General features: G+C 39.6%; 1 protein-coding gene across 2 annotated transcripts in view; it reads right to left on the bottom strand.

Moving 5' to 3' along the window:
• Nucleotides 1–25,469, bottom strand: part of Ednrb (endothelin receptor type B) — a 32,178-nt gene extending 6,709 nt beyond the window's left edge. The window contains exons 1-4 of one of the 2 annotated variants that reach the window (XM_048801411.1): nt 25,277–25,469; nt 23,945–24,788; nt 936–1,048; nt 602–806 (exon numbers count right to left, since the gene is read on the bottom strand). In XM_048801411.1, the coding sequence (XP_048657368.1) occupies nt 602–806; nt 936–1,048; nt 23,945–24,430 (804 nt within the window). In that variant the 5' untranslated portion in view covers nt 24,431–24,788; nt 25,277–25,469. The remainder of the gene's footprint in view (nt 1–601; nt 807–935; nt 1,049–23,944; nt 24,789–25,276) is intronic. The other variant, XM_015499328.2, reaches the window with a different exon arrangement.
• Nucleotides 25,470–25,708: the final 239 nt, after the last annotated feature.

Here is a 25,708-nt window from a genome sequence, read left to right as displayed (position 1 = left end):
CCAGGCCAAGCCTGGGCAACTTACTGAGACCTTGTCTTAAAATAAAAAGTAGAAATGGCAAAAGGGCTCTGAATCTTTAGCTCCATCGAAGAAAGCTTAGGCCCTGGGTTCAATCCCCAGGACTGAAAACTACAACTACAAAGCATTCTTCAAAAATGGCCAACATGAAAAATTCTTTGCAAAGGTAGCTTCCCTTTAGCATCAGAGACAGAGAGCAGGTTTGCTGTTTCTAACACACCCATATTAGGCATCTTCTTTTGAACATTTGCAGAATCATCCATTCCTCCAATGCTTATGCAGATATGTAAAGTGGTCAGTCCTTATATGGTTTTAAGTAGAAACACCATAAACTCATATCATTTCTCATGTGAACTTGGTTTATTTGTATCTCTGAGATTTAGGGTGTTCTGGGAAAAGCTCTGATCTCAATTCTTGCACTTGGGTCATTAGTCAATGTTAACCCACAGTACTGGGATCTATACTCTTAATTGATGCCAAGGACAGTCATAAATCAATAGCTGCTCAAGGAAGGGGAACTAGGAAAAAATATCCATACATTTTATAAGGCCGGAGCAGAAAGTGGGGGTGGAGTAAAATTTACCTGCATGAAGGTTGTTTTCTGAATGGGATGAAGCAAGCAGATTCGCAGACGACTCCCTTTGTAGTCCATTGTAATCAGATCAAAACCTATGGCTTCGGGGATAGCCAGAACCACAGAGATCACCCAAATTAAAACAATTTCTACTGCTGTCCATTTTGGAACTCCTATTCCTTTAATTCGGCTCCAAGAAGCAACAGCTCGATATCTGAAGATGAAAATGGAATTGTTTTTCAAGCTGGTTAGTTTTATTGAATTACATAGTTTATTGTCTAAGTAACTTAGCCAACAGTATTATGGTGTTTAGGATAAACTTGACTTAAAAATAAATTCCTACCTGTCAATACTTAGAGCACAGAGACTCAGCACAGTGATTCCCACGGAGGCTTTCTGTATGAAAGGCACCAGCTTACACATCTCAGCTCCAAATGGCCAGTCCTCTGCCAGCAGCTGCATTGGGGAAACATGGAGCTCTGTTAGGGAGGCTTTCACAAGACGCCCTCTGAACTACATTACTTAGTGCAGAGTAATTAACATGCAAGAGGTTTGAAGATAAGACATCTCAGCGCTCATTCTTTTTCTCACGGACTATGCCTTTGAAAAGCACTCGTGTTTGATATATGGAAGGGGAGAATGTGTGGGGAATAATAAAATGCAGCCAGCTTATGAGAATTCATCATGCATACACAATAGCTTGGTCTGAATCCCCTCTGCAAGGCCAACTGGGGGCCCTTACTTAAGTTTCCCTTAGAAAATTGAAACAGCATATTGTCATAGAGTCTCAAAGCTCAGGTTATGGCCAATTAAAATACAGGTTAATTAAGAATAATGATAAATTTTCTAAAGCTGAGGAGGCTAGACTACCCCCATGGAAACGTACTCTGGAGAATAGTGTGTTCATTCATGCACTTGTTCATTACCAGTGACTACTCACCGAGTATTCACACTGTTCCTTGACACATTGGGCACAATCCTACCTACTTCAGGGTGTTTGCTCTAAATCTTTCCTTATCCTGGAAGGCTTTTTCCCCATAGACCCACTTGGCTAAATCACATGCCACCCTTGCCCTGCTTTTAGGACCTGCTCTTTTCAATGTGACTGACCCTCACTACACTATTATAGTAACCAGCTGGCCCTCCCTTACCTTCTCCACTTTTTTTTTCATCTATAGCACTTCCCAACTCTTACTACATTTAACATTTGCCTATATGTTTCTTTAGTTTTTTTCTGTCTGATTCCCTGGAGTCTAAGACAGAATATCAGTTCCATAATTGCCTAGAATAGTGCCCGACACACAGCAGCCGTTCAGTAAATATCCTTGCCTCTAAAATATGTAGGCACAGCAATACAATGAATGAAAAGACACAGTTTTTGCTTGTGTGTGTTTCTCTTTATTCTAACTGTAGACTATGTAACCTTCTATTATTAAATGTGGTTATTTTCTTTCTTAGGATATGGGTGTGTCCCCCGCTAACAATTGAATCACTTTAGGTAAACATCTGGACGGAATATTCACGAGGTTTTGAAAATAAAGGAAAATATTTCAAATCTATGAGGTTGTTTTTTTTTTTTTAAATAAGGTTTTCCAAAATAACCTTCCAAAAGTGAAAACTGTTTTGAAACACAATTGGTTGTTTCTGTCTTTTCAACAGTTACGAAAACTCAACTGAGTTTGTCAAGCGAGGTTGATTGTTCTTTAACTAGAATGGCCAAAGGCTAATATGCATGTCTAATTATGAATATGGCTTAGAGATGGAATACAGGACAGGTTTCATTTCTAAATGAGACAGGAAAGATTACACAAATACATGGGACAGATGTTGGAGGACTTACCACATATGTGCTTACTGTAGGCCCTGACAACCTGCAGGGCCAGGCAGATTAACACAAGACAATAAAGAGAGCCAGGTGTAAGCATGCCATCAGTGTCAGGAAGGCAACAGGGAGTGGTGGAGTCTGGGGTAATCCAGGTCAGAAAGGAGCAACTCTAATAGACAAGCTCTAATAGGTCCCTCTTTTCTAAGGACCCCCCAATACAAAAATCTATTGATTTTTCAAAAGAAGCCAGAAGTTGTTGTAATTTTTATATGAAATTTCACAATTAATAAAAGCTGTCAACTAATTCCTAATTTAAACTAATCTGAAACACTGTTACACACTGTTGTATTAACAAAATAGAACCGTGAGCCAGACTATTTTCCGTCTTATGACTTTTAGATTAAGCAGTTGACTCATAACTCGGCTTAATTCACTCAACTAATATTTATTGAGTATTCACTATGAGCCAAAGAGCATTTGGAATAGAGGATACATATCAGTGATTAAGGCAAACCCCCTGCTTAGTCTGGGGAGGGTGGCAGACAAAAAAACAAATACTTGATACAGTGTCACACAGAAGCTGTCATATTAAGAGAGTGGTGGTGGGATTTGAGGTGCTTCCTTGATAGGCTTCCTAGTAAGGTCTCTTGGAGGAGATACCATCTGAGTAGGGACTTGACCAAAATAAGAGAGTAAGACATGCAAAGGGCATGCTAGACAGCAGATAGAACATGTGCAAAGGCCCTGGGGGTAAAACAAGACTGGTGGACTGAAGTGGAAGCAAGAAGGTTCTCAAGGCTGAAACAGAGTGACCCAGGCCAAGTATATAAGAAATGAAGTTGGAAAGAGAGAAGGAGTTGTATTTTTTTTTTAAACTGAGGATTGAGAACAGGAGTGCTTTACCACTAAGCTACAACCCCAGTCCTTTTCCATTTTGAGACAGGGTCTCTCTAAATTGCTGAAGCTGGCCTCAATCTTTACAATCCTCCTGCCTTAGCCTCCTGAGTTGCTGGAGGTCTATACCACTACATCCAGCCCTGAATGCTTTTTCGAGGAAATTCATGATAATGTTTGGAGTAGGGAAATAGCATTACATTATTTCCCCTTTTTAAATGGTCACTGTGACTGCTTAGTATAGAAAAAAATGTAGAGTCAAAAAAGAAGCATTGGTGGCAGGCCAGACCATGTGGTGCCTTTATAACTGAGCCCCCCAAGTGAAATTAATAGAAGGTTTTCTTTCTTAAGAGGCTTGGTCCATTCTCCCTCCCTAGTTAATGAATCCCCAAATCATATTCATGTGCCCAATGTACAGCAAACACCAAACATCAAACACTGGGCAGAGCACATTCTTCCTTTCCTAAGCTGATCAGACCTTGAACACATACTCTCTGTTCCCATTCTTATCAATTATCAATTATCATTAACAAGCTTGGTATCTTTACTGCAGAAGAATGAGCTAACAGGGTCACAGAGTGATTTTATAAACTTGATTTGCCAAACTATAGATTGCTCATCGGTTCACCAGATGTCCACTAGAGTCAAGAAAACTACACACCCTGGTTTTATTGAAACTTGTGAAACTACCAGTTTCTGCCTTTTGTGCTCTTTTCCCTTGTATAACCCACAATTATACTTGCTGGGGGAAGGTGGATCTGACTTTCCCTCAACCTTTTTGATTGATACCTTCTCAATTAAACTTTCTCTATTCCAAACTCTGGTGTTTGATGTTTGGTGCTTGCTATACATTGTGCACATGAATATGATTTGAGGGTTAACTGGCAAGTTTTGTTGAGCCAGCCAGGAGTGTTGTACCCATGGTGAACTGACCCCATGGACATCTGGAGAGCCCCTCAAGTGCTAAGGTACTATTTGTCCAGGGGATTTCTCCAGACTGTCTTCTGTAACGACCAGTCACTTTTGGTGCACAACCACTTGAAGCAGAGAAACTCATGAGTTTCATAACTTTTGTCCCTTTTTCTTTTCTTTAAGAAAAAAAATTTTTGTGGTGCTGGGGATGGAATATGAGGCCTTATGCATGCTACACCTCCCAGCCCTTGGTTTCAATTTGAAACTGTTGAGTGAGTTGCCTTGGGACGTGTGGCTACAAAATTCTTTCTTTCCATTTTTATTCAATTTCTTGGATTTCATGTATAAGGATCCCCTGGGAAAATTTAATAGAGGAACCCTTGCTTAATAGGCTTTAGGCTTAGGAGAAAAATGGCCCATAAATAGGACCCTAAGCTATTATACCGTCTGACAATTAGAAGTATTTTGTAAGAGAGAAGGCAAATGGGAAGGCTTCCTGTTACTTTATCAAAGTGGACCTGCTTGGTGCAGATGTAAAATCATCATTCAGCACGCAAAAAAACTTAAGCTTGTCGTCGCTGATACAGAATGGGAGAAAGATAGAGAAAAATCTTTAAATGTTTTAAGTCCACAAATGGCTCTGCTATCACAAGCTCCTCAACTGGTGGTTGCAGACACTCCATCCCCTAATGGGAGCATATAGTAACAGAGAAATTATTCAGAAGGGAGGAAAAGTCTATAATGGTTTTCTCTCCTATACCTGTCAGGGCACTTAATTTGGCCTAACCCACACCTAACCCTGGAGATGTAACTCAGTGGTAGAGCACTTGCATTTGTGAGGTCCTGAGTTCCATCCCTAGCAACACACACACACACACACACACACACAAATTAAGAAGCCCACGCTCTCCCTCCCTTAGATTTAATATGATTTCTCCTTATATCACTAGAGGAGCCTTAACTACAAATGACAGGGAGGATCAAATTAATCTTACGATAAAAGAAGGAAACTTATTCTGTAATTAACACATGCCTATCTCCTGATTTAAAAAACCATATGATTGTAACTGGCTATCAGGGGAAGCCTTTTTCGTAGCCTTTGGAATGCCACTTTGGCAACATGAACTTAAAGCACAGCTTTCTATCTACGCCGGAATGCCTAGCAAAACTGAATGTACAGGTAACTTTTCTCAAAAGATGGGCTAGAAATAGCTATTTCACCTGAACATGCCTGATATTGATAACTGGCTGGATAACCAACTATTGCTACAGAATAACTTGAGGACTCCTTGGAGGTACCAGAAGATATCTTGAACTGGGTATGAAAGAGGAAGTATGGGTGGACAGGAAGTCAGAATGTTCCTGGATCACACACATGTCTGGGTGCTCCTAAAGAAAGACCATGAAATATCTAATTTCAAATAATATCCCTTACAAAAGAGGAAAATGTAATATGATTATTTCTGATGGCCTTTTTAAGTTAAGGTCTAATATGACCATGCCATTCCCTATATAATATCCCTAGCCTTCCAGTGAAATGGCCGAATTCTGAAGAATGCCTGTAGAGGCCCGCAGGGCCTAAAATAACATGGTGCAGAATCTATACTCAGTTCTTCCCAACCCTTGCACTCTCTTGGTTCACTGTACTAGGCTGAAAGGATGACTTTTTCTACATCCCACTAGAAGAAAACTCTTAAAGAGCTATTGGTCTTTGAATGGCAGATCCCAAACCCCAAGCCAAACAAAAAATTTGTTACGTTGTGCTTCCACAAGGGTTTAAGAACTCTCCCACAATCTTTAGGGAAGTACTAGCCAGAGACCTAAGGAACCTTCAGTTAAAAGAAGTGATCCTCCCATAATATGTAGCTAACATTTGGTTGTAAGTAAGAACAAGGCAGCTTTAATTGAAAATATTGTTCAGATCTTAAATTTCCTGGCTGAGAGGGAATATACAATTTCCAAGAAAAAGACCAAGGAGACTGTTAAAACTTAGAATTTGAGCTCCTAAAGAAATTAGCTCCACAATTGAAGAGATCATTGCCCAGGTAGCCAGCCCTACTACCTATTGACAATTGTGGTTTTCTGGGGATGGTCAGATTTTGTCCTATCTGGATTCCTAACTCAATGTTCATTGTCAAATTTCTTTCTGAGCTTTAAAGGGAGGACACCATGAACCCTTACAATGGACTGAGGGATGACAATCTGCTTTCTACCAGATAAAGTATAAACTGTTTGTTGGTTTAGCTCTGGGTTTCTCCAATTTAAGAAAGACTTTGAACCTTTTTGTACAATGAAAGCAGGGACCGAGACTTGGGGGAATAAATCACAATCTTGGTCCTTTTCACCACTCTTAGCTGACTTGTCAGAGCAATTGGATCAAACTGCAAAAGGATGGCCTCCTTGCCTCTTGGCAGTAGCAGCAACTTGTGATGTTCTCCAGGAAGCTGAAATGTTCACTCTGGGGCATGCAGCACCATGAACCCCACCCATCTACCCACCCACAGCCCACATGGTGTCCTTCCACTGTTAGAATAAAAAGAGATCATTGACTGACTTGAGGTTGATTGGGAGGATACCAAGCCATCCTGTTAGACAGAACCCTAATAAAAAATTAAAAGTGATTTCCACCCTAAATCCTGCCACTTTATTGCCCATCGGCTTTGATGATTATGTTCAGTAACTGAATAAATGTTTTCCATTGGACTAGACCTGACCAACAAACCACTGGGAACATCAGACATAGGCTTTTCACTGACAGTACATTTCATGGATCAAAAATAGTGCCAGATTAGGGAGGAGAAAGGGAAAAATAATACAAGGGGGACAAATGAATGACAGTAGAGGGGGCAGAGAGAGAAGAGGGGAGGGGAGGGGAGGGGAGGGGGGATAGTAGAGGATAGGAAAGGCAGCAGAACACAACAGACACTAGTATGGCAATATGTAAATCAATGGATGTGTAACTGATGTGATTCTGCAATCTGTATATGGGGTAAAAATGGGAGTTCATAACCCGCTTGAATCAAAGTGTGAAATATGATATATCAAGAACTATGTAATGTTTTGAACAACCAACAATAAAAAATTAAAAAAAAATGATAGAAAATAAGCTTTATAACATGTTTTCCATGGTTGGGGGAGGGACTACTCCAGTCATTTCTGTAACAAAAGACATATCAACATGAGGGGTAATGTTTGCCAGGCATTCGTTAAGCCTCAGCTACCTGGACACAGCATGCTGGGATTCTTCATTACTGGCTTCCCCTGCCTGGCCCTCACCTACATGCCAGATTCAGTGTACTGGGATGGAGAGCAGCTGTGGATGCAGGCCAGCTGCTATAGCAAAAGGAAGGGGGCTGCGTACCTTGTGTTCCTCTTTTTTGAAATGCTATTTCGATCTTTGGGAACCGGTGGTAGGGTGTTTTTTCTTGCTTAACCAAGCACTGTCTATGATTTAAATGCTTTGCTGGCCCCCTCCCCACCACCACAACCTCTGCCTTAAATGTAGGAGATCACACTCTGCTCTGACTAAAGTGTGCTTTTCCCCTTTGCTGGCACATAATGTCACTACTTCCTGTATTTACCCAGTTTGTTCACGTGCAGATACTTTTGTGCATGTCATTGTCAATATTGTCCATTTTTAGAAGCAAGTCTGTGTAATACTAAATTAAGTTGTGCACTTAAAAAAAAAAAAAAGAATAGTGCCAGATTAATTGTGTCACTGTCACCTTTCAAGAGACCACTGAAGCAAAGGCCCTACCCTCTGGCACCTTAGCACAGGAAGGTTGAATTCATTGCCCTCAGAAGAGCTCTACACTTGTATATAAATAAGGTGGTCAATATTTATACTAACTCCAGTTGTGTATTCTCCGTGGTTCATATTCAAGGGGTTATCTGGAAGGAAGAAGACCTACTCACCTTAAGTAATAAGGATATCAAACACATTTCAGAAATTTTGGCTCTATTATAAGATATTAATGAACCAAAGAAAATAGTCATCATAATTCGTTGCCTGAGACACCAATGGCTGAAGAAAACCCACTAGCTGACTAACTTGCTAAAAAGGCTGCACGAATCTTGAGTTTTGAGGATCTTTTGACTCTACCTGTGTCACAAACTGATTTCAATCAATACCAGCTCCATTATGCCCTTTGAGACTTAAAAAGACATAAGAGTGGGTGTCTGAGATGTCTTTCTCTTGTGCCAGAGGCTATACTAAAAGACCTCTTAAGATAATTCCACTGGAGTACCCATTCCAGTGGAACAACACCCTTCAGTGGGTCCAGAGATACCAGATAGGCCCCAACATACAGAGTCCTGTCCAACAAGATTGCTCAACAATGTTCAGTCTATGCCAAAAGTACCTCAAAGACTCAGCCTAAAACTTGTGAAAGGGAATTCAACACCAAGGGTGAAGCCTTGGTGAACACTAGCAAACAGAGTACTGTGATGCAAGGGCTTCTGGAAATTTTAAATATCAGTTCATTTTCTCCCATACATACAAGGCTTCTGAAATAACTAAAGCCTTATCAAAAGAAATAATTTCTAGATATGTACCATTTATGTCTATACAAAGTGGTAATGGGGCTTCCCTTGTGGCTAAAATAACTCAAGTATTCAGTCTTGGGCCTCGACTTGGAAAATGCACACTTCATGGACATCACAATATACCAGAAAGATGGAGAAGATGAATCTCACTTTAAAAAGAGCCACTGTAAAAATGTGCCAAGAGACCAACTTGACTAAGGTGTTGCCTATTGCTTTGCTTTGAGTAAAGGTGGCATCTAGAAGCAGACTTTGGTTCATCCCATATGAATTAATATGTGGGAGACTAGTCTAGGTACCCCACCAGAGGGAGACTTGACTCTAGAAGGGGAATCACAATCATTGGTTATTTAGAAACCTTAAATGAGGTCTTGACTTCTATTCATGAGTTTGTTTCCAACAGGTTGTTGTTCCCCACAATTGTACCTCTCTACCAGTTCAAGGCTAGAGACTGAGTCTTTCTCAAATCCTGGAAAGAAGAATGATCTGAGGACCAACTTTCTGTCAAGTGCTACAGACCCTATGATGTTCTGATGGCTACCTGGGATATATCACACCCAACTCAAGCTAGCCGTACCCTAGTCTGACTCCAAAGAACCCAAAGACCAGGGGACAAAGAACTTGATCACAGACTTAAACCTTCTCTTTAAAATAACTGCTTTTAAAAATAACTGGCCAAGACAAAATGTGATTTCACATGTATTATTACTGACATTATTTTCCTTAGCTACATTTTTATCATTTCCTTGGGAACTAACCAATATGATTTCTATTTATATTATTGTTTTCCTCACCCTTGTTCATATAGAAAAATAACTCTTTATGATCAGGATCTCTCAAACCCTGTAAGGCAGGATATTTAACTGATTGTTGGGTATATTACTCAAATCCCTCTTGGTTTATGACCATAACAACAACCCCTTGGCTTTACTAAACTTTCCATGGTTACTAACTTTACTGTGAGATATCAAAAAAGACCCTCCAAAGTGATATATAGAGCCTAGGTGACAACCCAAGATCACATGTACCACCTCCCCTGGTATTTTCTGAATCTCTCCATGCTAAAACTTGAGTTTTTGTCATATACCCTGAGGTTATGAGCTATCCTGAGCCTTTCAGTAATACCAAAATTAACAGACCACTTAGACATCCTCTTAACCAGTAACAGTTTAGCTAAATTCTGTGTAAGAGAAAACCCTGATTACTAGGCTCCTGTCTCCTGTAACCATCTTGATCAAGTCTGCCAACAAAATAACCACACTCTTCCTCTTTGACCTATGGAGGGCTCAATATTCAGGATGCTCTGAGTCCATACTCCTCCTACAATATATCTTTAAGAGTCTGTTCAAAAACTCCAGACTCTTATCTTGGTTTTCAATAAATAAAACACCAATCAGAAGTTCAAACCCCAGTGGTTACAGATGCATGGCTTGATCTAATCTAGGAAGCCTTGCCCTGAGACTCAGAGCTCAATTTTTAAAAAATATTGTGGATTTTACACTCTCTGACAGGATACCTATTTGTCTGTGGGGACTCTTTGAAGAAGTAAATACATGATTGGAATTGGAGGGAGGGTTGTCTACTGGGATATCTGGTCACATGTCTTTTTATCCATTGGTTCCAAGAAATTAAGTATTTGACTAACTCTATAAAATTATTCTCAAGATCTAAGAGAGAGTTTTATTACTATTTACTGGATAATAGGAAGATGGATTTTGGTACACATTTGGCAGAACCTTCTTACCCTGATGGGAGTTAGAAGGTCATGAATACATAATTAGAAAGCTGTCTATCACCCTGAAGATTATAGCTAATGAAACTGCTTAGATCATTTCCCTTCAGCAAAAAGGAATAGAATTCTTAGATAGAGTAGTGCTTGATGACCACATTGCTCTAGAATATACCCTAACCAAGTAAGGTGGGGTGTGTGCTATGGAGAATACTTCCTACTGTGTTGCATTAATGCCTTTGGTGAAGTTGGAACTCATGTTGAGAAGTTCATAAACAGGCATCCTGGCTTCAAAAAATATCCCCAGAAGCACCAGAAATTAAAAGGCAGGTACTCAGGATTGTTTCCCTGGACCCCCTAGGGCTATGAATCTGTATTTTCTGGGATGCTTAAATTCTCAGTGTCCATTTTACTGATCTTATTTATGATTTATGCTATGATTAAATGTGCTTCAAAATGTCGCAATAAAATATTTGTAAAAAGAGCACAGTCTTTGGTTTTTACACAGTCTTGAATTTACCCTTGGAACTTGTAAATATTTTGAATTTTAGGTGCAACAATTTAATTCCTCCATCCCCTATCCTCCACTCCTTCTCAGCGGTAAGTACCAGATGGGTTATCATCTGTAGTCCTTCAAGATTGAGGAATAATAAAATGGACAGTAGGGATTTGTAACAGAGTTTCTATAACGGAATTAATAAAGAACTTTCTCTTGTAAAAGGCTTGGATCATTTTTCCTCCCTAAAGTTAAAACAACAACAACAACAACGAAAAAGGTCACATTCTTTCTTTCCACTAATTAAGCTGACCAGACTTTCACGCATACTTCCTGTTCCCATTCCTAAAAGTATCAATTATCATTGATAACCTTGTTATCTTTATTGTAGGAAAATGAGCTAACAGCAACACATGGTGATTTACAAGCTTGATTTGCAGAACCATAGCTTGCTCGGTGGTCCACCAGATGTCCACTATTATCAAGAAGTCTGGGAACCTTGATTTTATTGAAACTTGTGAAACTACCAATTTCACCCCTGCATTCCCTGTTCTGCAAACTTTTCCCTTATATAACCCATACTAATGCTTGCTGGAAGAAGGATTTGAGGCCTTGTCCCCTGCCATCTTGGGCAATACCTTCTCAATTAAACTTCTCTATTCTGAGCATCAGTGTTCTGTGTTTGGTTTTTTTGTGTGTGTGTGTGTATCAGGCATAAAAACATATGACTAAGGTTCAACAGTGTGCTGGCCTGGGGGGAACAGGTGATGAACCATGTATATTTTGAAGGTAGAGCTAGCTAGCAGAACTTGCTGATGGGTTCAGCATAGAGATGCCAATCATCAGTACACTCACAGAGCTATATCATGTAAATAGCAAAGCCATTTATGGAAATGGAGTAAACTCTGGGACCTACAAATCTGAATAAGTCTGGAACTTGCTTTAAAAGAACAGCCAGTTGCCCTTGGAACATAAAAATAAAAAGATTCCAACTGGTTGCAGGGATACTGGGAGACCTGGTTTGGTATAAATTATTCAAACAATATTCTGTCCAGTTATTCTTATTGTCTTTAGATGAATCAAAAAAAAAAAACTATACTTACATGCCACCAATGTTGGTCTAGGCACCATACTAAGCACTTTATATATACTGTATTATCAAATTCTTAAGGCAATCCTGTGAAGCAGTGCTACTGTAATCCCCATCTTATAGAAAGGAAAGCTGAGGCACTTAGAAATTTATTCATTTGCTGTGTAGGTTTTAAATATGTCCACTTTATATAGTTATATATTTCTTCCTTCCAATGACAAAGCCTAATTTCTCTTTCTTGAATATGGATTGGACTTTGCTTTTAACAAATAAGATGTGGCAGAAGTGATGATGTGCAATGTCTGCGAGTAATTCGTGAAAAGCATCATGGCATCCTCCTTGCTCTCTCTGGGATCACTCAGTGTGGGCGAGGCCAGCTGCTATGTCATGAGGATACTCAAGCACGACTTGGGAGAGGCCAACATTTAAAGAGCTAAGGCCTCCTGAAAATGAACAAGAATTTGCCCTTTGTGTGAATGAGAGGATCCTCCAGTCTCAGTCAAGCCTTCAGATGACTCTAGCCTCAGCCAGTAACTTGAGTGCACCCTCAGAAAGACCCAAAGTCAGGACATCCAACTAGGCCACTCCTGAATTCCTGACCTACAGGCACAGTGGGAGATAGTGAATGTTTTTACTGTTTTAAGCCACAAAACTGTGGGGTGATTGTTCCTCACTGGATAACAATATATCTATCTTGGGTCACTCACATAAGTATTAGATCCACATATGTACCCAGCTGGTTCGACTCCAGAATCTATGCTTATAACCACTATGACACCTGCAAGATAGTGTTTTTAAGAACTGATCTTACAAAAATAATACTTGGAGTTAAATAAAATATTTTAAAACCCTTAGCTATGTGTTAAAAACAGTGGTACAATGTCTAAACTCAGAGTAATTTTTTTTCCTAATAACCTAGTATGATGGTCAACTTTATGTGTTTATTTGACCAGCCTCTGGGGGCCCAGATTATATATTTTTGGGTATGTCTGTGAGATTAGCATTTGATCTGGGGACTCAGTAATGGGCCTCCCCAGTGTGGGTGGGCATCATCCAATCTGTTGAAGAATAGAACAAGGATGGGGGCAGGAGGAATTGACACCTTTGGCTTTCCACCTCATCTCATCTTCTCTGTTCCTCAGAACTGGGATTTACAGCATCAGCTCCCCTGGTTCTCAGATGTTTGGAGGTGGACTAAATTATACTGGCTTTTCCTGGATTTCCAGGTTGTAGATGCAGATAGTGGGACTCCTTGAACTCCATAATCTCTTGAATCAAATCCTCATTATCCACTCTTGCATTTATCTATTTATTGTACTGGTTCTATTATTTCTCTGGAGAAATATCTAGCTACTTTACTTATATAATATCCAAACATTTGGTTACTTTAAAAAATTATATTCCTTCTCAAATTATTTCCAAATATGTTAATGTTGATATCATGTAGGTACAGCCATCAGAAGAATCAAAACGCATGAGTGTTCCAGGCCTTTGTAGGGGAAGCAGGCCAGCCAATGAAAATGAGTTCTGCACTGAATCCCAGCTCTGTTTTGAGGTTGCTATTGTTTTTGGCTCAGCCTAGAAATTGGATTACAGCTCTTCATACCACTGGGAGGCCTGCAGCCCAACCTCTGACCCAAGCTATCACAGAAGATAGGGAAACATAAACTGAAAATTGTAACAATGCTCTTCAAATTCAACACAGAGATAGTAAGAAACCTACTCATAACTGAGAGATTACAATTTTCCACTCTTAAATATTGAAAGGAAAAGGTCTATCCAGAAGGCACCCTTATCCTTCATGAATTTTCAGTATTTCATGCTTTTGATTCAAAGCTGGATGCTACTGGTTCTGAGAAACCAGGAAGACAGGGTAAGAGTTTGCACTGCTGCTTCCATTATTTTGTAGTGAGAAGGACATTTTGTAGTGGCAAGATGTTAAGTGCTCTTCCTACTAAAAGCTCAGCCTTTGCCTCTCTCTAATCAGAAGGCTCTGTGGAGACACAGCACAGCCTGATACCCTATGACAGAAAACATGCCCACTATGATGATGCTCATCTTTGTCACTGAAATGCCACTAGCAAGGCAGTCTCTGTGCATGGCTTTGGAATTTATTTAAATGCAAAGACATCAACTTCTTATTTAATAAAAAACAAAGTCTTAGTCATGGGAAAGCTGTGAAGTTTGGTAAGAAAATCATTCTCACCCAAGATGCCATCTTTTAATATTTGGTGAGGGAATGTTCTTACAGATTTTTTATGATTCCTGGACATTCACTCTTTCACCATTCACTAGAAAAAAAAATAACAGTAGTCAACATCTATAATTTCAAATCGAATAAGACAACTTCCCCCTCTGCAGAGGAAATCGATTTGCTTTATTGCAAGAGGAAGCAACTTCAAACCCAGCGTTAACACATTTCTTAGTCCCTATTTTTAGTTTTTTCTTTGGACTTTATCCCATTAACTAGATAACTTAAGGGCAAGGTCTGAATGCCAAAGACAAATCAAACATGTAAACAAAAAAGTCAGTCCCAAGCTAGGGGACAGCTCTGTGGTGAGTGCATGTTTAGCATGCATTAGGCCCTGGGTTCAATCCCCAGCACCAAAAAAGAAAAAAGTCAGTCTTACCACTAAAAGGAAATTGGAGTTCAGTATCCTTTCCCATGAGTTAAATTTTTAGGTTCTGATTAAAATTAAGTTTGAAAAATCTGTCACCTAATATTTAACAAATGTGAACCAGTTAGCAGATTCTCCTGCAACTGACACTGATTTTCACATCATGCTGTCCGATCTAACTCAATAGATTTGTTAGCATTAGGTCCTCCTGGCAGTGCGTGTTCCCATGACAAAGTGGTAGCTTATGTTAGTCCTGCTCCCTTTTCCCCTCAGGCTTATATTGTTCCCTAGCACATTTCTTTTGGATGATAAAAACAAACAAATAAATAAACATAGTGGTTCTAAGGTTCCTATTTGAGGCTAGCCACCATTTCATAACTTTACTTTGGGATGACCAAGAAAGAAAAAAGGAGAATTTAAATAAATTACTTTTATATTACATCATAAAATTATTCTTATGTGACATAGTTTTAAATTTTTTTCTAAAAGGATAAGAACATGAATAGGAAATATCATTCCTTTAAAGATATTGTAAAAATACGAAATCTCTCCAACTGAAAGATTTACATTTTCATTTCTCCTTTAATTAAAAATTACATTCCTAACAATTTTTTTTTTTTAAATCTGTTAATACATACCCTGTTCATGCCAAAAGGAATTAAGCTCCCACAGGAAACTCTAATCGTCTTGCGCTAGTAAATGTTCACTTGCCTCATTAACCAAACATACCACTTGCTTTTTCTAATCTTTAAATTTGAGAGTATATACTGAGCTTTAACTGTTTCAGAATATTCTACAGATTTATAATGCCTAGCACAGTACCTGGCACACAGAGGCACACTGAGTGCTTTTTGAGTAAAAATGAATGAATGAGTGAATGAATGAATGAATGAATGAATGCATTTGAGCACAAGGCATAACCAATGGTAAACATTTGTCAGAAGCCTTTTAATCTCATTTTCTAAATATATTCTTTGGAGAAATGCGGTGACTGTGTATTAGCTTTTTGTATTTTCTAGTCCAGGTGGATGATCAGGTCTTCCTGACATGCAGAGACAGGAATCTCGGATCAGGGCTTGAGGGCAGGCTGTACTCTTGTTGGACTTCTGTCCTTCCCAGCAGGCAGGAAAAGGTGAAAGACAAAAATTCATCCCCCACTCTCTTTCCTACTCGAACTTGTCAAGGAAATGACTGATACTAAACAGATCCTACTGTTTCTCACCATCTAATGTGACTTGGTGAGGAACTTCTGTCCCTGGGGAACTGTAAGTGTGATGAAGATGGCTGCTATAAACATGGACACTGTAAGAGATGACAATTTAGAGGGTGGGTGAGCGGCTCATCAAGGAGGACACTGGTCTGTTCCATCTTGTGATGAATTGTTAGCAGCATTTGTTTCAATAGACCCGTTACAGAAGTGTTTTTACAAAGAGTCGGAAGAGGAAAATAATGGAGTGCTTGCACATCACAGCCCGGGAAAGGGTGTATTCTCTTTTTATCTAGGTTTCCTATAGCAGATAAGTTTTTCAGTGTTTGAATAAGATAGGGCATCCCCATTCAAGGATTTCCATGTCAGAACTCTTTTTTTTTTTTAATTCATACATAGAGAGAATTCAAAGTAAGCTACGGTCAAGTGTATAGAAAATTTTTTTGACATTCATTGTATTCATGCCCTCGGGGGAAAAATATAAATTACAAGTTCTACTCTGTGAACATCAAAATGCACTTAATCACTCAAAGATTGTGATATGTGGGTTAGAAATATGTGGGTCAGAAATAATGTCAACCTATTCCCCAGGGCTCCATTTAAATAGGTCATGATGTATTCAGTACCCCCTGGAGTTGTGCCAGGCAGAGTTCCTGGGGAGTTTCTTTCATAACACCCATAAAACATAGGGTGCTCCATTGCTCTGGAAAGATTCCTATGACTTACTGAAATAGAACAATGGTTTTATGTTGATGGATTAAAGTTCTTCTAACAAAACCTTGCAGAGAAGCAGAGACAGAAAAGATATTTTGAATATATTTCTTAAGAGAAATTGAAGTTTACCTCAAATATATTTCTCTACAAGTATCACAGTAAAATTTATTTCTAAGTCTGTAATAGACCAGTAAGAAACTGGATTGCTACTCCCCTATTATCTGAACTTAAAAATATACCCACAGTTTAAGCTTAAAAACTGTCATTGAGCCAGGTGTGGTAGCTCACAACTGTAATCCCAGAGGCTCAGCAGGCTGAGGCAGGAGGATCAGGAGTTCAAAGCTAGCCTCAGCAATTTAGCAAGGCCCTTAGCAACCTAGTAAGACCTGATGTCAAAATCAAATGTAAAAAGGGGGTGGGGGATGTGGCTCAGAGGGTTCAGTTTTCAGTACCCAAAACAAACAAACAAACAAAAACCCAACAACTTTCATTGACACATTGTATATCTTGAAAAGATCCAACAAAGCCATTAGATTCATTTATCTGAGGTAGATCTTTCAAGATCAGGGGACACCTGAAGAAACTAGAGAATGAGAAACCTATGGCCGTGGAATAAGATTCTCCAACTGAATGAATTGAAAAATCTTCATTAAGTAATTTCTCATGCGGTACTTAGACCTATTTCTGTCTGTGGAATATGTAAATGAACATTGATCAGCTTAGTATCAGAAGATGTCTGTTTACTATGGAATTTTAAAACTCTTAAAATAGTTTGTAAACACCAAGTGATGTGTACAATGTAAACAACCCAAGAACAGTTTTCCTCCTTTCATGAAACTGCAAGAGAAGTACAGACGGGAAACCCATCCAAAAGCATGAGTACGGTTTGGAGCCTCAAAGAGGAGAATTGCTAGGAAAATTCTTCAGTCAGCTTTGATAATAAATTCATGAAAAATGATCTTTATATCCTCTTCTTCTGTTCTCTCTCTCTTCCTGTCCCCACTCCTCTACCCGCTTCCTGCCTTTTACCACCACATCTCGTCCATTTTCTTATTCTTTTATATTTTCATTAGAGGGTCTATAGATAAAGAGAAATAACTCTAATACAAAATCATTGGGAACAAAATTAGACAAGTTGTTGGCCAAGGTATACCCATGCCCACACTGAGCTTTCTCCCAAACATAACCAACCTCTTCTTTGAAAACTTCGGAAAGAAACTGTTTCACATCATAAATTACATCGCATATCTTATTTCAGCTCAGGCTTTATCTGTCAACACCCATGAAAGCACTTAATCACTTATTAACATTTGACATGTTTCTCTAAAAATAATCAACTATAGCATATGAGCCACACAGAGAACCTTATATGGTTTTCTTTGTGAGACGAAGAACATGGCTGCCTGGTCTTGAGACAACAGAGTCTTGGCCATGTTGTCTGTTTGTACAACTATGGAAATATCTACAATCTTGAACAACTCACTTTAAGTGAGCAAAGAAAAAAAAATGTAAATGCTTTGATAGGTAAGTCTTGCACTATTGAAAGAAAACATTACCTTGACATTTTCAGAGACTTGGATTTATGGAGTGATCAAAGGCAAACACAACAAATTCCATAGAGTCAACCTAGGGAAACTTTCATTGCCCAGGATCCAATGTTTGCTAACTCTTTGTCACAGGAATGTATGGCTAACACACAAAACAGTGCATTGGAAGCATGAAGTCTGGAGTTTTCGTGTTATTTGAATTCTGCTATTGATCTGTTATTTGGTCATGACTAACATACCCTCATACAGACGGGACCAAGCTTTCCCCCTGTTTTCTTTTGAATGTTTGTGAAAGTATGAGTAGAAAAAGTCCATAGAGTTATATGTTGTATATAACATAATTTTTTTTTTCACAAGCATTAATCTGTTATTGACTATTCTAGGTACTATGTTGGATGGGTGTTGGGAGTATTTATTTGTTACTCCAGGTCATCTAGAGCTAATAGTCTTATTCTTAACACATTTTAACAAACGGATAATACTTTGTGTTTACTTAGTGCCTCTTAATTTTTTTTTTTTTTTGCTATAAATAAGTAAATCTCAAAAGATACATAGTTTCCATTTTTGGCATAAAATGCTTCTGCCATTAAGATATCTTTAAATGTCACTAAAATATCTTAGTTATTTGACTAATTTTATAATATTATTAAATTAGAAGAAATTAGACTCCCTCCCTAATGATACCTGTGTTTCTTTTATTTCTGCATATGCATTTACTGCAGTTTATTGATGAGAAAATTATAACTTCAACAGTTAAATTTGATGGTGTTTCATCAACTTCTCCTTCTAACTATGAAACTGTTTAATTATGAACAAACTTGTTAAGTACTAGAAGTAGTCTAAGACAGGATGAGAAAGATGAATTTGATGAGAAATTCTGGCACAAAATATCTGATTACCTGCCAGGGTCACTTCATTGAAAACTCATTTGTGGGCTCAGTGAAGCAATTCCACTTTTGACATGCCAGCATTTTAATGTTATATATATTCCATCGTAACTAGTTAAACGTTAAAGATCAGCAACTTGGCCTTTCAGAACTATGAAGGCGACCTCCTTACCTCTTCGGGCGGCCTGCAAAGTCTTAACAGCAAAACCATCTAAGAGTACTCCAATGAGTCACGAGGCTGTTTTAGCTTTTCACCGGCATTGCATGCCTGATTACATTTGGATTCTTATCAAGCTAGTTAATGCAATACTGATAGCTGCCTTATTAGTTTACAGATTATTTTTCAAATTCAATTTGCTTACACATAAAAGAATCTACATTTGAGAATTATATTGACTCAATTATCCATATAAATATAGTGTAAGGAGAGTTACATTGATAAATAAAATCCAGAAATAATTTAAGAACTCATTATTTGCTCAAGAATTTTAAATTTCTTTCCAACCTGCAACCAAGTCATTTTAAATATCGCTGCTAAAGCAAACTAAGCAACAACATAAAAATTGTCCCAAATACACTCAGTACACAAGTGTACTCAGCTCTTTTGCTTTCTTCATAGCTTTTTGACCTCTGAGTGACCACAGTTTAGTAGTCAGATAACAGGTTTTAAGTGGAACAAACATCTAGATGACCCTACTCATTTTAGCACATGTAAGAAGAACACAGTGAGAAGCTTGTGAACAAGGAGAGAGTCACCCCTGCATTAGATAGTTAAACACTAACCACTGGTGTATAAAGACCTCGTAAATACTGGAAATCAATGAAGAATCATAGACATTTTAGAAACAGATATTAATAATATACATACATTTATGTGAAGAGGTTATATAAAATAATGACTAGTACTAAGAGTATAATAACTTTGGAATGCAATGTGTCAGTATCTATCAAAATCACAACTGCATACAACCTCTGAATTGGTAATTCCACTTTTAGAAATTTACCCTCTATAAGTAGTCATCTATTTGTGCAAAGCTATATGTACAAACATGTTATTTGTAGTCATATTTGTAATAACAACAGCTAAAAATAATTAAAAAATCAGTTTCCATTCTTATTCAGACACACACACACATTCTAATAACATTTATCATTTGATATCTATATGCCAGGCCCCATGCCAAGTGATATTCATCTATCTACTTATGTATCTGTACATTCATATAACATTGAATATTTCATGTATGTATGGGTGTATACACACATATCTATATTTACTTTGAAATATCCACTTTGGATGTGTGAATTTTCCATTTTCATCTGGATTGTGTTGTGCAATATAGGCACAGCCTTATGTGTACTCATGTGATGGGTAAATGAGGCTTATGATTTTCAGCATATTCACTAGAGTATTTGAAGTGCTTCAATAGCCACAATTTGCTCAGTGTCCTTAGACTCTCCCTGATCTTCAATACAGGATTGCCTGGCACAGGAGGCTGGAGAGTGGGCTGACTCTACCTGAACATTTCTAGGGACCCAGCTCCTGTAGGGAGGCCAGGCAGGGCAGGGCAGTCATGTCTTCCAAGGTTGTCAGCTCCTCATAGCAGCACCCCTGTGAGAAGTCCTGCTCCATTTTATAGCTGCATCAAGGATTGTGGCTTCCAGCAAAAGCTGACATTCTCTGGCTTGTAAATTTTTTGAACACTATAATTACTGAACTTCAGATTAGTGTTAAACAATTATGCAATCCAATAAATTTAATCAACACTAAATAAATTAAATCAGCAGACATTTTTGCACCCACAGAATGTATCAACAAAAGCTATGGGGGACTCTATGAACTTGCAGAAACTGTGTAAGTTGGATTCTCAAAGAGAACTATAGCACTGCATTACCCCCTCCGACTAAATTAGAAATTACTTGCTCAGAGATTCAAGTTGCCCACTTTGAGATACATTTCAATGACATTCATAATTCACTTAAATTAGAAATGATTCTCTTTAGAAATTATTATACCTGACTACTCTGAAATTCTAAATGCGTTTTAAAAGAACTTACAGTAGTGCCACAATTATTTACAGGAATAGATGACTTTTAACTGGTCCTGGGTTAAGCATTTTGTGGAATAAAGTCTTTAGAGTAACATCCACTGATATTATTGTTATTATACACTACAGACTATCTGAAAGGGATTTCAAGAGATAGAAATCCTCAAACAAATTAAATTAATCCTAGTACTTGTTTGCCAAGTATCCTACTTGCCATGTGTCACATAATTCCACTAATATACTCAGATGAAGTCCTAACAATGCTCATTGGAAGCCATGCTCTGCCTGATTACACTTGGTGCAGTGGGATGGGGAGGACCACAGGTTCTAGGGCCAGATGGCCTGGGTTCATACCCAGTTTAATCACTTTTTAGTGCTGTGACATCAGGCAAGTTACTTCACCTCTCTGATATGTAGTTTCCATTGTTCTGAAACAGGGATGATAATAATACCTTTTCCATAAAGTTGTTGCAGTGATTTAATGAAAAAAAAAAAAACCACACACACATAATGAGTGTTAACCATCATTGCATTAAGCCTTAAGTTAAACCAAAGGCAACAATGTAGGTTGGTTCCATGTTATTCAAACTTAGCAATGGGACCTAATTTATGTAATGGATTTGTTTCTGCCCAATGTAGAGAGCTAGATGGTTAGATATGTAATGACTCATTAGTTTATTTAAAAAGTGAAAACACAATTTTGACAGACTGGATGGCTTCAGGGAAAAGGATGTAACTGCCTAGGGAAGGAGTAAAGGAATTTGAAATGAAAGGAAACCTAGGTGCTTAGTCAGATAATAATTTCCCCACTTAACGGAAAACACTCATTTGATCAGACAGAAAGTAAAATGGTTCTGGAAGAGCTGATTTACATCTGATCTGGAGGTAACACAACAGACAAAAACATTCTCAATCCCACCTTCCACACTGTACTTCAGCTGCTGGCTTTTTTAGGGAGGTTTCTAATGGGACTAGATGTGTGAGTTTTTAAACTAAGATCTTCCTAAACAGAACTTCCATAAAATTCTGAGCAAACCTAACAAAACTAGATTATAATCTCCCCTTTGTGAGGGATCTTGTTTCACTTTTTAATTTCTCACAATACCTTGTATTGAAAGTTTCTCTGTTCCAGTTTGATGAATTGAATTGAAATGCCTCTGCCAAATGGTGTGGTATGACTTAGACTGTGGGACTCCTTAAAGAACAAATGGGTCACTTCTTGTCCTGCTAGAGTTGTGACTACATATTAACAACTATTTTCATTGCACACTTCTCCAAAAAAAACCTGTAGAGTTCATCAGAACCAGTTGCCATCAAGGATTTTGGGATTTCTTCAATTTATCCCCTGTTTCCTAAAGCATTTCCCTCCAGATCCTGAATCATAACCTGAGTCTCATCTCTAAATCTCAGAAATGTGTGGAATTCTTTTAAAATATGGCTATTAGGGTTAGGATTTCCATTCATGAAGGGAAATGTATAAGTCTGCCTTATGGTAACCATTTCTACCACAGAGGTCAGAGTATCCCTTACAGCAAGTCCCAGCCCTATAGTCCATTTTTCTGTCTTGTACTGAGGCTAGGGGTGGCCTTTGGCAATTTCAGAAAGTGCATTCTCATTTCCTTACACTTTGGTTGTGCTTTTATATAGAACTTCTATTGCTGCTGGTGATGAGAAGGTTGAGTTTTAGATATCTGCATAGCTCTTTACAATTTTCCATCTTTTTTCACTTAGACTGGTTCTCTTATCACCACAGATCCATAGAAGGGGGCACTAGCAGCCTTATCATAGAGTTGTGGAAACTGAGACCAGAGGTGTTGGGATGCGTCCAGAGTTCCAAAACACCCTGGAGTCAAACAGTATGGGTGCATATGTTCTGCCTGGTTCTTTAAGCCTGTTTCCTTTGATATGTGTGTGGTAATCACACAGCAATATTAACTACTGAAACCATTGTAGACTTTAAGTGCTTCTTGGTCCCTGAAATAATCAACAGGGTACAGTCATATGTCTTGTACTTTGGAACCTCACAAATTTTGGCCTGATCTTCTGGCTCATTGTGAGACTTTCAACATCCTATCATTCATCTGTAAAATGGTGGAAATATCTACTTGAGGGCTGCAGGAAGGAGTCTGGGAAGTAACATATCTAACCCAGATATGTTGTGACCATTCAACTAAGAGCCACTTGCAACAGATGAAGTTTTTCCAACTCACCTGCCTGGGCTTCTTTCTTCTTGGCCCTCTGTTTCCTAAAAACCTACTTCAGCTCCCCCACTTTCAGGGTCCTCAGAAACAATGGTTCCCAAAGTTAATATGCATCTGAATCACCAGAGCACATTATGATGCAGAATCTGATGAAGTCTGGGGTAGATTTGCATTTCTAACAAACTGTCAGGTAATGTCAACTGCCAGTTTGTGTACTACACTTTTGAGCAGAGAGGATATACCCAGATAACTGGAGTTCAGAACTAGTGGTTTTCAAACTTTACAGTTTAACATAATCACATAGACAGCTTTTAAAAATACAATCATTCTGCTCCACCCCAGAGTTTCTGATTTGATAGGTTTGGGGTGAGTAGAAAAAAAAATCTTCTTTTCTAATAAGTTTCCAATGATAGTAATGCTGATGGTCATGGGACTGACTACACTTGTCTTAATAAGTTTAGCAGAAGTTTACTAGACCAGAGAGAATTTTAGACCAGAAGATAATTTGGGTCCAAAGACTACTGTTAGGTGGGGAAGAATATTCTTGAGGAATCTTTTTCTAAAGACTGTCTCATCTCCCTCTTTCCAGCTGGGACCCTCCCAGAAGCCCGCCAGGATATTAACAAGGAGCCGGTTCTTTACCTTGTAGACATTGATAGGAATGTCAATGACGATGTGCAGCAGGTCTCCCAGGGCCAGGCTGGCAATCAAGATATTGGGACCGTTTCGCATGCACTTGTTCTTGTAGATGATTCTCAACAGTGTGGAGTTCCCGATGATGCCTAGCACGAACACTAGGCAGGATACAACCGTGTTGATATATTTGAATGTCTCCTTGATTTCAATGTTTCCTTGGCATGGGGGAAGGGAGGGAGTGCGTGGCGGGGGGCCTGCCACTCTCCCTCTTTTAGGCTTCTGTGCAGGTGCTAAGGACTGTGACAGGCTGGAGTTGGAACTTCCCGACCAGGAGGTCTTAGTAGGCGGCGTCATTATCTCTCGGGTCCCCAGAAGCCACGAAGTGGAGCGGGCTGGCGGGAATCCTCTCTCCTCTCCCCTGACCCCCGCTACGCCGCAGGCAAGAACCAGAGCCATCAGGGCGCATCCGCACAGGCTTGGCGGCGTCAGCATGCCGCTTGCTTCAGTGGGCGTCCGGTGACCGCTGTGCTGCTTTTAGTCTGGATTCCGGCAGGGGAATTAAGACAGGACACTAGGGTCAGCTACCACAAGTCCAACTCTGCGAACGCTAGCGCAGAGCTCAGAAGCGTCTCCACTACCCGCGCGCGCAAAAGTAACTTAAGTTTGCGCGCCAGTGGGGAACTTTGGCTAGCGTCACCCGCCCGGGCGAGTTGATTCTCCTTCCCGACTCCTCTTCCAGTGTTATTTCCTAAGTCCGGCCAAGGGGTAAATCACTGGCAGTGGGGCGGGGCATTCTGGAAGGGGTGTGACGGGGAGGGAAGGATGTGTGTCCCAAGCAAAGCTTGCAGCTCTTCGATGTGCAGGGAGAAAGACAAGTATGTTTTAGTTAAACGTGGGGAATAAGGCATCAAAGCAGCATGGGGCCAAGGGCATATGCTATTTGCCACATTTTGCTTTGTAAGGGAACTTAAACCACCCAGCGTCTGAATTTAAAGACACCTCCGGGCGTGCGAAAAGCCGCTACTCCCTGGTGGACTGCAAAAAGGTTACCCCTGGCACCGCCCTGGAATGCTTCTGTGGACTAAGAAAAATCTGAGACTTCTCAGCTCAGTCCAATTTAGGGGAATATCCGCTTTGAATTGGAAAGTTCTGCCTCTTCCAAGTGGCTTCCAGCACCCCACTTACTCGCCTTTACCCTAACCTCATTTTAATTTGCTGTATCTATAAGTTATGTGGATCTAGTTACTTAACCGCGCCCCCAAACCAATAAACCAAGCTGAAGCCCCAGAACAAGATCCAGTCACTGATATTAATTAGACGCTAAGCCAGAACGTTTACCTTGAAGATCCGACGCCCCAGGTTCATCCCAGACCTCGTTGCCCAGACGCAGAAGGGCCGCGCTCAGCTCGCAGCTAGGTTCCAGCCGGTTCCCGGAGGAGACCACGCCTCCCTGTACTGCAGGCGGGCCTGGTTCTGACGAAACGTGGAGAGAATGCCAGACTCTGTCGCTTCCACAGCTCGCTAAGGGTCTCTATTGTCCCCAGACAAGTACTTTTATTCATTCGTCTCTTCCCCATCCATCACCGCAGACTCCTCCCGCGCCTTCCGACCGCGCGGCAACCTTTCCCCTTGGGCGATGCCTGGACAGCATCAGCGGGAGCTGCTGGCTGGAGAGGGCAGTCCTCGGCCAGAGACGCATCCTAAAAGGCTGTTTATTTGTCATAGTTCTGAGTTCTTCCAAAGAAGAACTAAATCACGAGCAAGTAATCA

This window comes from Marmota marmota, unplaced genomic scaffold (genome assembly GCF_001458135.2).
Source record: "Marmota marmota marmota unplaced genomic scaffold, marMar, whole genome shotgun sequence".
NCBI lineage: Eukaryota > Metazoa > Chordata > Mammalia > Rodentia > Sciuridae > Marmota > Marmota marmota.
The sequence above is the reverse complement of the archived record's forward strand: the minus strand, read 5'-3'. Positions and strand labels throughout refer to the sequence as shown.